We start from the raw sequence: 12601 nt of genomic DNA on the forward strand, positions 1-12601 counted from the left end.
GCTTCAAGAGACCTTCCCAGCTTCTGCAAATCTGCAATACTTCTCATTGGCTCTTTACTGAATTGCTTGGATTTTCCCATTGTTCTGAGTGTTTGAGAGCCCTCATTGGATTGTCCAAGAAATCCTTTTCATACTGGCAAAGAGAAACTAACAACTGTAGTCAGTCATGATCACTAATGAGAATTTAATAGGCCTTGGCTTTGTCAATTTAAGAGATGTTGTAAATTGCATGTATATATTGAACCTGTGTGTCTAATGTTTGTTTTTTTTGGTTCAGTAACTGGTAACCTTTTTTTCACTTTGCACTCATGTCAGATTGTACACATAGTCTATTAATTAAAGCAGCTCTAATATCTAAATGTGCTCCAGCAGATGCCTGTCAAACAGATCCTTGCTAATGGTGTAGTAACCTATACTAATTTTAGGAATCGATCAGGATGCCCCTTAGTTTGTTAGGTTCATAATTTAAGAGCGTGGTTATCTACATCTTCATAGATCTCATAGTATTCATCTCACTGCTTGGCAGTGGTATACTTTGCTCCTTGTAGAAAATAAAAGCTGCAGTCCATCAGCTCCAATCTCCTCACCGTTTGAATATTTAATTTCAGACAATGAATAATTTACCAGCATAATGGTGGATGGAAGAAAAGGACGAGTGGAGCATTATTCATCTTCAGCATAAACAGCAGTTTTGTGTTTGGCATCAAGAAACCTAAAAACCAAAAGCCTACCACTATGGGTTCATGTTAACAAGAAAAGCTTTGGCACTAAGAAGCATTCAAATTCAGCATTAGTATTGCCACTAAAGAAGGTCATCACCTTGTATTGTGATCTTATTATGATTACACAAAAACAATGCATATTATATATGCTTGTGGGGGCTTTTTTTTGTTTGTTTTTTCTCAGTCTGCTACATACTTTATATAAAGAAACCAAAACAGAGACGTGGGGCAAGATCAGACATTAAGCCATTATGTCTGATTGACATGTTGTGTTTGCATTGTTGAAGAGGCAGGCAGAACAGTGATGGCAAGTCATATGAAATAAGATGTATGTTGTTTGGGGAATGGATTGATGGTGTGAAAGGTTATTCATTCAGTGTTTAAGAAGAACCTACTGGTGAGGAGAGCCCGGGAGGTCATCTTTTAATAGAGTTTTATGATCCAGTTATAGCTGATTTAGATGCTTCATTGAACAGAACTGGAAGATGAAGTGGTCTGTTGTGAAATGGGCTGACTGTGCGTCAACACAGTGACTACTGTAAATAATGCAGTGACATGTGGTCATCAGACATTATTAAATATATGCCAGCTGTCACTTTACTGCAAAACAAGGTTCAAATATCATGCATGTGTGTGTCCATGTACTTGACAACATCATCGAGAGCAACATTTTTATTTATTTTTTTGTCTTGTTAGGGTGGAGAGATCCACAGACCAGGTCATCAAGCCAGTTAATGTGGAGGCCTTGTCCAAATGGGTGGGAAAGATCCCAGCTGATGTGGTGAGGGACATGGCCGTCATTGCACCTATGCTAGCCAGGCTAGGCTACGACCCACATGCCAATCCCCCAAACTATGGTCAACCGGACCCTAAAGTGCTGGACAACACCAGAAGGGTGAGTATTAAGCAGACGCGTTCATTATTTTATATTAGAATCTAAAAAATGTAGTTCTATTGTAAATCCTACTTTTGTAGAGAAATGTGTTAAGAGTAATAGTATTGGATAAGATGGCCACTCTTTATTTTATTTTTTTTTTTTTTTAAGTGTAATGAAGGAGCTCGTTACCTTTGCATAGCACAAAGAAAGGTCTCGTTTGACTTCACTGCTCAAATAAATAGTCAAGCACTTTTTTCCTACTAAACAAATAAGAAATAATGGATTTACTCCTGAGTTTTAGTGATTGGATGAAAAACGTTGTCATTGGACTGAGCTACAGTCTTTCCAGTCTTTACGCTAAGATAAGCTAAGCTAAACAAGTCTTACTGTCTGCTGGCTATATATTCATATTTAACATCTGTGTCATTGGTCTTACTCGTGGAAAGAAGAGAGAGCCACACAGCTCTTATTTTGAATTTCTTTACATAAATGCATGTTTCCAAAGTATATTAGCCAGTCATGACTCTTTGCCTCTGCTATCCACTAAATGATTTTCATGCTGTGCTGAAGTGTGTGGAAACAATGGCTATCTGGAAAGTGTGATCATCTTACTGAGAATTGCCTCAGTAATAACAATATACTGGTGGATTAGAAAGAAATCACATTTCCAAGAACAGGACAGCTATAATTACAGGTTGTGTCAAACACTAAAAGACTGAGGGTTGTTGTTTTTTTTTATTTTTTATTTTTTTTTTAAATAAAGACACACACACTAATGCCCCACAAATTTACATTACTACAGTACTCTGACACACTGTACTGTACTCACAAAATGTATGCTACTTTGGAATAATAAGAAATATGTGAGGACTTCACTCACTGATTCTGTGACGTTTGTCAAGTTAAAAAAAAAAAAAAATCAAATAAAGTAAAGGGGGGGGCATGCCTTTGTTCTTCAAGCTCAGGTCTGCTGCTGGTGGTCTGGGAGTTGGAGGGTTCTGCACAGCATCTTAGCTGTTCCTAGCCCTGTGCTCCTCTGATGTTGTGCCTGGGATTTGCTGGAGCCACTCTTCCAGTTTTGAGGTTACAGCTTGTAATTCTCCTATTACCACTGTGACCACTTTGAACTTTATCTTCCACATCTACTCCAGTTGTTTCTTCAGACCCTGGTACTTTTGTTTTTTCATGTTGCTTCTTCCTGATGTTGCTGCCTGTGGTCTGGACCACAGCTGTGGTCTTGTGTTCCTTGTCAGCCACTACTATGTGGTGTTGGTTTGCCAGCAGCTGCTTGTCTGTCTGGAACTTGGAAGTCCCACAGGACCTTAGCCCTATTGTTCTCAACTACCTTTGGTGGCGTGTCCCATCGGAACTTCTAGTCCATATGCAGCACAGATGTTCCCGTATCCCAGACACTTGGTTGTGCCTCTCAGTGTGTGCTGTCCCAGCCTGCATCTTACGTATTGTGTGTTGGATAGTCTCTGGAGCACCTTAGCACAGTCTGCAACTTGGGTCCTGTTGGGTGTGGTAAACTCCTGCCTCAATAGTTATGGTGCTTAGGGCCTGTTCTTGAGCTGCTATGAGCAGAGCCTTTGTGCTGTCTATTAAGTTTCTAGCCACCGGTAGGTTTCTTGATGTCAGCCATTTCCACTTTGGCAGTGGTATATCCCATGCAGGGACTTGGTCATCCATGATAGTTCCTCTTTCACATCACTATCTGTCTTCAGCTGCCTGAGGCATTCTTGGAGCATCTTGGGGGGCAATCTTCCTGATGTATTTGCAGAGGCTTCGTGATTAATCTTGGATTGTGGCCAAACAGACTCGTTGGATATCTGCCTTTGTGATGTTGGCTGGTTCTGGGAGGTTGCTATGGTCTGCTCTTAGGTCCACCAGCCACATGGCATTGGTGTTGCTCTTCCACTATTGCTCAGTTTCGGCACTGGGTGTGTCTGCCCTTGTGCTATTATTCCTTTGTAGCTGAGAGTACACCCTGGATGGATCTTTGGAGAACAGACCATTTATTCTCTTGGCCTCTGCTTCTCTGGTATATCATTTAAGCCTAGTGGCCAGAGCTGTTTGTTGAGGATCCAGGACATACAGATGAGAAGTGGGCTACTGGAACAAGGCGGACAGCATGGGCAGGGATATATCTGCTCAAAAGTTTGGGATAACTGAACAGGACATCTGACATTTTCCTGACATCGCCTTCATTTAAAATAAAACACAAACAAGCAAACGGAACAAAAAAAACCCCAAAACACACCTTTTGTAGCAGTTGCAGCCTGGCAGACCTTGTGGATTCTAGCTGTCAATTTTTCAAGGTAATCTGATGAGATTTTGCCTCATGCTTTCCAAAACATCTCCCCAAAGATGGATTGCTTCCTCCATACCATACATAAAATGGTGAATGTGTTTAATTTTGATTTAAATGTTTCTTTTTAAAATTTTTCTGTCAGTAGCCAAGCATGAAAAATGTACTGCAGAACCTTATATAATTGTATCTTAGATAATTAATATTGGTGTATATAATAAACTAAAATCAGAAGAACACAAAAACTAAATTCTCTGGTCAGTTTCAAATGATGTAAATATCAATCTAAAGTAAAATCCCCAAAAAAAAAAAAAAGACTATACGGTATCATTTCTTTTGCATAGACAAAAACTATTTTAAATTGTTGGAAAGCAACACTGCAAAAAATAAAAAATTCTATATATATTCTCAGTATCCTCAAGAAGCCTACAAATCTCAACAAAGGAGAGCATCAAGAAAACTTTATATTCATTGAGTTGTGGTCCGCTTATGCTCCAAGGTGCAAAAAGTAAATAAATAAAATTTTAGAGAAGGTAAAAAGTCCAGAACTGTCTCAGTGAAGTGGGCAGTAAGGCTTATATATGGCTCAGATGTGTGGCTTGACCACAAATCTGATGTAGTAGTATGACACAGGTGTTCAACTGTCTCATTATACTTGTGACATCTGAGAGAAATGTTTATGGCCAGGGATTAATGAACGGGAGTCACTTTAATCGGTTAAATTTGACATTTTGGCTTTGGGTATTGGCATTGCCTCTTTTACAATAAACTAATATTTCCATGCTACAAAATTCCTCTGACATTTCTTTGCAGCAGTGTCCTCATCTTTTGAGCCTTGGTCTGTGTCCATTGGGGTGTTGTGTTTGGTAACCAGTTGCTTATCCTACACTGTGCATCTCAATGTAACCTGACATGGCTCCTATTCTATTTCATTGATTTATTCTCTGTCACTGGCTTATGGTCCTCTGTCAAAATATGGATGAAATCAGTTCTATTGACTTTGTCACATTTTTATATTGAGGAAAAGTTATTTTGTGAAAACGATCTTCATTGTTTTATTGCTTTACAGGAAGAGTACATTGACATGTTGTGTAGTTGAAGTACGGGAAGTGTAGGATGTAGTTTTGTGGTTGAGCTTGCCTGGGATACAAAATCAGGCTATCTTGTGGCAGATCTATATCAGTTTTGTATTATAAAATGATATGTCACTCTTCTTTACAGGCAGCGAAACTGTATTTGCTTTTTGAAAGCTTGAATGTGGGATGCTGTGGATTGCAGTAGGAAGAGACTTTGCACTTATTTATTTTGTTACTAATGCTAATAAGGTAACACTTTCTATTACCATTAGAGCTGCTGTTACTCTACTATATTAACTACTGCTCCTGCTTATTGTTGCAAGTACCACCTCATTTTGTGTGCCGCCCACTAAGCTTAAATCTAAAGCAACTCACATTTTTATTTCCATATGTGTTTATTTGGTTTCAGGGTCTGTAAACAGTTTGAACTGTGAGCCTGAGCCAACCAAACGTACAAGTAATGGCTGATCGACTCCTAACGTCACACAAATGTTGTGCTGCTGCTTAAGCACTTGCTGTCATAGTTGTGTCCTTGCCAGACGTGTAACCGTCAGTAGTTATTTTTGGAGCAGAATATGTCCTCTGACGGAGGACGTGGTGACGTGCTCTGCAGACCCGTTCTTCGAGTTTTATTTGATATGTCTGGCGAGAGGACGTAATTGTTTTATTTTAATCTGTCAAGGCCAATGGAGGCTGTTTTCTGAAGGTCTCCTTGTTACTTAGATACTCATTTTCTCATTGTGTTGATAATCACCACGTACACGAACACACACACACACACACACACACACACACACACACACACACACACACACACACAAAAGAGATGCTAGCAGATGCTAGGAAAAGAGAGGCTGTAGTTTCCGTTATTGTGAAATTCCATTCTGTGATTCATTGATGGTAAGCTCTAAGCTGTTTGCTGCTGGCAGACTGATGACGTTACATTGTAATTGCTTGTAAGATGGCATGGTAGAGAAGTTGTGTTCCTTTAACTTGTGTTCACAGTTGGATTAGTAGTTTAGAGGTGGAACTCAAGGAAGAATGTCTCTGCTTGGATTATTAGTGTGTTTTTCTAAGCTTGACCTTTCACCTCTCTGGACTGCTGTCTAAACATTTGTGTCTGAATTGTTGCTCCCAAGCACAAAGCATGGAGCTTTTTTTTTTTTTTTTTTTTTTTCAGGCATCTGGGTATTTTTGGAGGCTGTTAGTGTCCACGCTACATACTTGTTCACCTCTCCAAACAAACATGAAATGTGTTCCACGGTATTTCCCCAAGGAGAATCTTTATACCTGGCATTTAAAACATGAATTTTACCTTAAATTTAAACTGTAGTGCATCTCTGATCTGATCACACATGCAATATACATATGGTATGGTTAAAAGTATGTGCACTGCCTCTTAAGAGTAGTTCTCTTTAAGCTTTTTTCATCGCCACACCCCCATGTTTTTACTTCCTGGTTTTACAGTTTGACTTTAGGCATTTTATCTGATTCTGTACAGATCTCTCTGTAGATACAAGTAACTTAATGCAATTTTTTTTTTTTATTTTGTAGTGCATCCCAGCACCTACAAAAACATGCCTACAGAAATATTGGTGATGATCCTCTTTAATCTGGATTCTACAAAGAGATTTTTAATGCCTTTCTGGCTTCAAGGGAGCAGTTTACTTATGGCTTATAACCCCTTAAGTTAAACTAATATAGCTTTTAAGTTTGCTGTTGTGGACTCATAGTGGTGCATTAAATGCAATATTGAATTATTTTCAAGGAGGCCCAAACAGAGATGTTTTTTAAAGATTTTTAACAGGTGGTAAAATCCTAAAAATCTTGTATGAGAAAGAAGAAAAACAAATAAGAACGTCAACAAAAATAGGACAGAGCATGTTGGTGTCCTACAAAACAAATCCAGTAAATCATTCAGTAAATTTAAAAAATAAAAATTCAATATAAAAATAAAAGAACAGTGATGGCATGATTGAAAACAGCTGTGAGCGAGACAATGAAGCACTGTTGCATAGATGAGCATTGGTGCTCTGTTTAAAACTGGCATTACTCTTGCATCAGTATCATGCAGACTCTGTGACGTGTGTGTTAAATTGTTTTGTTTTTGTGTCATGAGTTGGAGGTCTTCTCTTAAGAGCCCTGTAGCTAAGTTACAGGACAGCATTAACACCATTTCCTGCAGGGGTTTCCATGGTCACATAAAGCATCAACTTCTACCTCAGCAGACTCTCAAAGCACCAGAGGGACAGAAGCTGAGCTCTCAGTGAAACCTTAGCAGTCGAGGCAGAGCGTTAAACTGAGATGCCTTCGAAGTGGTGCCTTTGAAAAGGTTCCATGACAGGGCTTGCTGGGTATGTGTTTAATATTTGGATTGTTTTTCCATTTGCTGAAAGAGGAGTACAAAGCGAAGAATGAATTCACTTGGTGCTATTTGTCTTGTCAGGAGCATAATGACTTGAATGGAAAACATTTTGGAGTGTTAGATGTGAAGAGAAAGAGAGAGCTTTTGTGTATTTCTTGGCAAAAAATATCAGTCTGACCACAAAGAGGTGGAAACTTCAGACAAGGAATTGCAAAATCCCTCTTTCTAAAGTTTAAAGTTGACATTTCCTGTCCTATGAATGACTTAATTATAACATATAACTGGACATTTATATTAAGTACATCAATGAACATTTACTGCAGCACACATCAGTAGTGGATATTGAGGAGTCCCAGTTTACATGCTGCCATTGAGTTGCAGTATTTATTTTTTTTTTGGCGATGTGCAGCATCCCTAATGGAACTCCTGAAAGCACCCATGACTGAAGCTGTTTAGTGTGCTCATGTCAGAAGATAGCAGAGGGCTGGCTGCTTTGTTTTTGACAGTAGTGCAGAAAGAACAGCTTCACAGATGAACAAGGAAAAAAGTAAATAATGAAAATGTACAAAATAAAAACAAAATTGAATTGTAAAAATGTGTTCTTTTTCTTTGGGTTTCTTTTATGTCCTTTTTAATGTTGTTGGTGTAACTGCTTGGTAAACCCTGGCTTATATCGATATACTTCCATTCCTTACTGCAGCCAGAAACTGTCCGCTCTCTGCTCACTCTGTATAAGTCACATCTGATTCTGTTCTAATGGTAAAAATAATGTATGTGTACTCTTCTTGCATCTACAGACATTTAGTTGTGGATCTGCATAGTTTTATGCATGTAGCCCCTGGACTGTGCTCATTGCAAACAGATGTTGCTGATATATAGCTCTGTTGTGCTAGCGAACTGCTCCTAAAATCACAATGTCTCATTGTAAGATGAGTACAAAGCATAACATTTCCTGCTGTGTTGCACTACTCCTTTAAAGCTGTGTCTTCCACTGTGTGTTACCAGTTTTCTATCAAGCCTGCCATGTGTCACTGTTCTGGTCAGATATCAGCTCTCCCTGCTGTTTCGTCCATGTAATCACCGCGCTGTGCATGTTAATGCTTTTCAGATTTAACTGTGGTCCTGTTTACATAATTTGAATGCAGTAAACAATCATGTCCGTGTGTGCTCGTTCCTCTGAAATGGTTAACATTACTGACAGTAAATCTGCGTGCCTTGTTGACAGCATGTTTGTGTTGAGGCCCATTTGTCAGATATTTGCTGTGTACGTCTACACATGATTAGTGTGATTTCCCCTGCATCAGCACCAGCTGCAGAGTTTGTTGTTTATTTGTCCTCGTTCCCTCCCTCCTCCCTGGCCCAAAGTGATCGCATACAAAGGAGGACCAGCTTTAGGCAAGTGAACAGAGACCATCGCAATGGCCAGCAGTCAGTTTGCCTACACATTATGTTGGAGAGGGCTTCACACATGGATATTACTTGGGCAGGCCACCCAGGTGTGCCAGCTGTTCCCAAGTATAAAATTCCATTTGTATTTTTTAATCTCTATTTTGATCTGAGAACACAGTTATCATTAACTAGTAACTACTAGTAACATAACTACTAATTAGAGTACATTTCTAATAAAATGACTAATAAAATGGTAGAATTTCATTTACCAAAATTGGAACAGTTAATGGAAGGGCTGTACCACACAGTAAACATATTATCAGAGAATTTCATGAACATGCTTCAAAAGGCATCAACGGCACACATACACTCAAGAGGTCCAGTTTGCTAGAAGTGAACCCTAGCAGACAGTTAGCAGCTACAGCTACAGGTCAGCACATCTCGCACTGAAAACAATCACACCCCTAACTTTTATTTCTTACCAGTGTCCAGATGGATGAGTTTAAAATCAGTTGTACAGTTTTTTATGACAGGGGAAACTATAAATAAAGGCCGAAAGCAATTTTTGCACAATGCTGTAAAGCAAGGAAAAGCGCTATTTTAAACCTGGAGGGTTTATTCCCTAAAATACAGTCATTTAGAAAAGCTTTGAATTTAGAAACTGTTCCAACTTGAGTAGTATTTGAAAGAATATCCATTTTATATCAAGTTTCAAGATTTTCCTTTCCATAACCATTATGTGCATTTGCTAGTTACTGCATTAAATTAGCAGACAGAAATATTTGTTTGGTTGTTTCCTCTGTTAATGTTGCTCGGTGAGATTCCAGTGAAATAGATCTTGGCAAACCAAGCCGTAAAAAGAGAGGACGGGGGGTTTTTTTCCCCCTCCATCAGTGCAACACTCTTTGCTTTTCTCCATTTGCAGATATTTTTTCCTCTGAGTTTTATTATTGCTGTTACTGAGTCAGCTTAAAATTATTCTCTGAATAGTTGAATTTGTATCAAAGTTCACTTTGTTCTGAAGAGATCCGAGCCCATACTCTATTAGTAATAACTCCCCACCCAAATTTTGTTTTGCATTGCGTAAGACATCTGGCAACCAGCCCCAAACCAAATCACTGTATGATAAAGCCACATGTGGAAATGCTCTCTCTGTCTTCAGTCTTCAACCAACCCCATCCAAATATTTTACCCTGAGTCTCCTCTCCTCCTCAGCCCTGATTTCACCACAGAACATGCAGCTTGGATCAAGCTGCTCGCAAGAGAAATAGTTTGGAAGCAGTGGCTGAGCAGAATGTTTGCACTGTGGAGACAGAGAGGGCGATGCAGATGATTAAGGAAGCTTGACCTGTTGAGATCAGCGTTATCTCAGTGGTGCTTTGTTTTTACTGAGAGTGAAGACCCATCTGGATTATAGGTAATCCTTCTCATCAGTAATGGTCCTTTTTGGTCTTTGAATTTATTCAATCTGCAAAATGTTAGGACCTTCATTTTTAGGGCTGCAGTGGTGCAGGAGTTTTGCTTTTTAGTTTTTACCACTTTTGTCATATACTGAGAACCAAAATTGCAAAATTCTGAATGCATTAAGAAATGACTCAATGAATAAATTTTTTTATATTTTTTCTGCAAATTAATGTTGGAAATCAATTGATTTATAAACCAACTATAACTTGCTTCTGGATTTATTTACTTTTATTCTCAATGAATTAATCATTTCAGGTTGGGTGTTAATTAAAGCTATAGGAAAATATTTTTGTTTAATGTCAATATTTGCATTAATGTAATGGTAAAATTCTAGAATACTGAGTTCAGATTACATTATATTACCATTAAAATAGCTTCACCACCTGAAAGACAAGACTTTGAACAGGACTTTTGAGTTTCAGGCATGATGGTTGATGTGTAATGTGATAGAATTCAGGATGCAATGAATAATTTAATTATTAACTTTTTTTTTTTTTCAATTAAACAGTTATATTAAAAAAAAAAAAAGTGGCTAAATTTACAATTGATTAAAGCCACCACCACCTCAGTTAATGCCATTTAACTACAGCTGAGTCAGTTTGGGACTAAGGAATTTTAGGTGATGGTGACTCAGGCAGACCCACGTCTACATGGTTTAGCTATATACTGTCATTTTGGGGTAGTATTTAAAGAGATGTGTACCAGCTGATCATGTGGGCTACCTCTGTTCACATTTGTGCTAATGTTGGTCCTTTAGCTTAGCCCCTGGTTGGGAGAAAGTAGAAGTCATAAAATACAGTGGCTTGCAAAAGTATTCATACCCCTTGAACTTTTCCATATTTTGTCACATTACAACCACAAACATAAATATATTTCACTGGAATTTAATGTGAAAGACCAACACAAAGTGGTATACAGTTGTGAAGTGGAAAGAAAATTATACATGATTCAAAACATTTTTTACAAATAAACTGTGGGGTGGTTGTGGCTCAGGAAGTAAAGCAGGTCATTTGCTAAGCTGAAGGTTGTTGGTTTGATCTGCTTTGAGTCCTCAAAGTAGAGTAGAAAAGTGCTATATAAGAACCAGTCTGTTTACCAAGTAAAACTTGTTTGTAGATGAGTGAATATAATAAACAGCCATTGTCTGTGCTTCTCTAATCTGTGGCTCAGACGACAGAGCGGGTCAGCTAATAATTGGAATTTGACCCCAGATTGGCCTGTACTAGTGGGGTCTGGTCTTAAAGATGTAGGTACAGATGTGGAGCACTGTCATGGGATTAGAGCTCATACAAGGGAAAAAAGAAGCAACTAAGTGGAATGTGTGATCCGGACCCATACTCATTAAACTCTGCACTTGGACCTCGGCTTCGTCTACACTTCAGGTTATTCAAGCTTGCTGTAGACTCTTGAAGCTACAATCAATAGCCTTTAAGTGGCTTTGCAGTTGTTCTGATCCCTGGTGAGAAATTAATATTGGGATCAATATGTTCTCAGTTTCTCCACAGAAGAATTAAGATGTGTTGGTAGAGACAAATAATTGTAGAGTTCCTTGTCCACTGTGTTGTGCTTTTTTTTTCTGTGGCTGGGCCTTTCCTTTATATTGTGTAGACAGTTAATGATGGGCAGGCTAATTATATTGATTCTGGGATACGGTCAGTGCTCTTTGGCTCTCAGACCTTAACAGAAAATCATATTCATGAAACCATGGTCTAGATGAGCATGGATAGAAGACAGTCTTTAATTAGACCTCACACGAAAAATGTATTGATCAGTGCTTCTTACTCTTTAAGCTCAGTTCAAGACTTGAGCTTCCAAATTTACGCATCGTAGTATCATGTATTGTAGTGGTGTTCAATCATTTTGTGTACATGGCGCATCAAAAGGAAAGTCATAATTTAGCTGCACATCTGTATTCAAAGCAGCTATGAAATTGTCAAACCGGGACAAGGGGATGTGCCATCACAGCTTTGGCATGATCTGCAAAACGTGAAGTCAACCCCATTCTCACCAAGTTTCAGTAACCTCTCCTCAGCGGTCCCTTGGTCACTAATTCTGGAGTGCACATACATAGTGCAAGATGCATTAAGCCCAATGCAGCTAAGATTGAGGTAGTTGTCCAAACCAGTTGGAACGTGGTAAACATGGCTGCTAGTGTGAGACAGAGGGGCCGTCGTGGCAGCTAAGCCTCAACAAATTCCTTAGAATGGATGGAGAAGTTAAATGGCCTATTTAAGATCGCAATGACTGTGCAGAAATCGTAAACTTTTACTTTTTGTCATATTTGTCGAAGTTTGATGAATTTTGGAATGACAGAAGAGAGAATGTTCAAACTTCCTAAACAACGCTAAACATTTAAAAATGAGAAGTAATAACTGAATTAGTGAATTGAAATGATCACCA

At 38.7% G+C, this 12601-nt stretch overlaps 1 protein-coding gene across 4 annotated transcripts in view; it reads left to right on the plus strand.

The window, feature by feature from the left end:
- The window catches only part of LOC115790884 (protein-tyrosine sulfotransferase 1), a 67609-nt gene that overhangs the window by 46379 nt on the left and 8629 nt on the right, over positions 1-12601 (plus strand). For all 4 annotated transcript variants that reach the window (XM_030744884.1, XM_030744885.1, XM_030744887.1 and 1 more), the window contains one exon: positions 1419-1617. In XM_030744884.1, coding sequence (XP_030600744.1) covers positions 1419-1617 — 199 coding nt within the window. The remainder of the gene's footprint in view (positions 1-1418; positions 1618-12601) is intronic.

This window comes from Archocentrus centrarchus, chromosome 13 (genome assembly GCF_007364275.1).
Source record: "Archocentrus centrarchus isolate MPI-CPG fArcCen1 chromosome 13, fArcCen1, whole genome shotgun sequence".
Classification (NCBI taxonomy): Eukaryota; Metazoa; Chordata; class Actinopteri; order Cichliformes; family Cichlidae; genus Archocentrus; species Archocentrus centrarchus.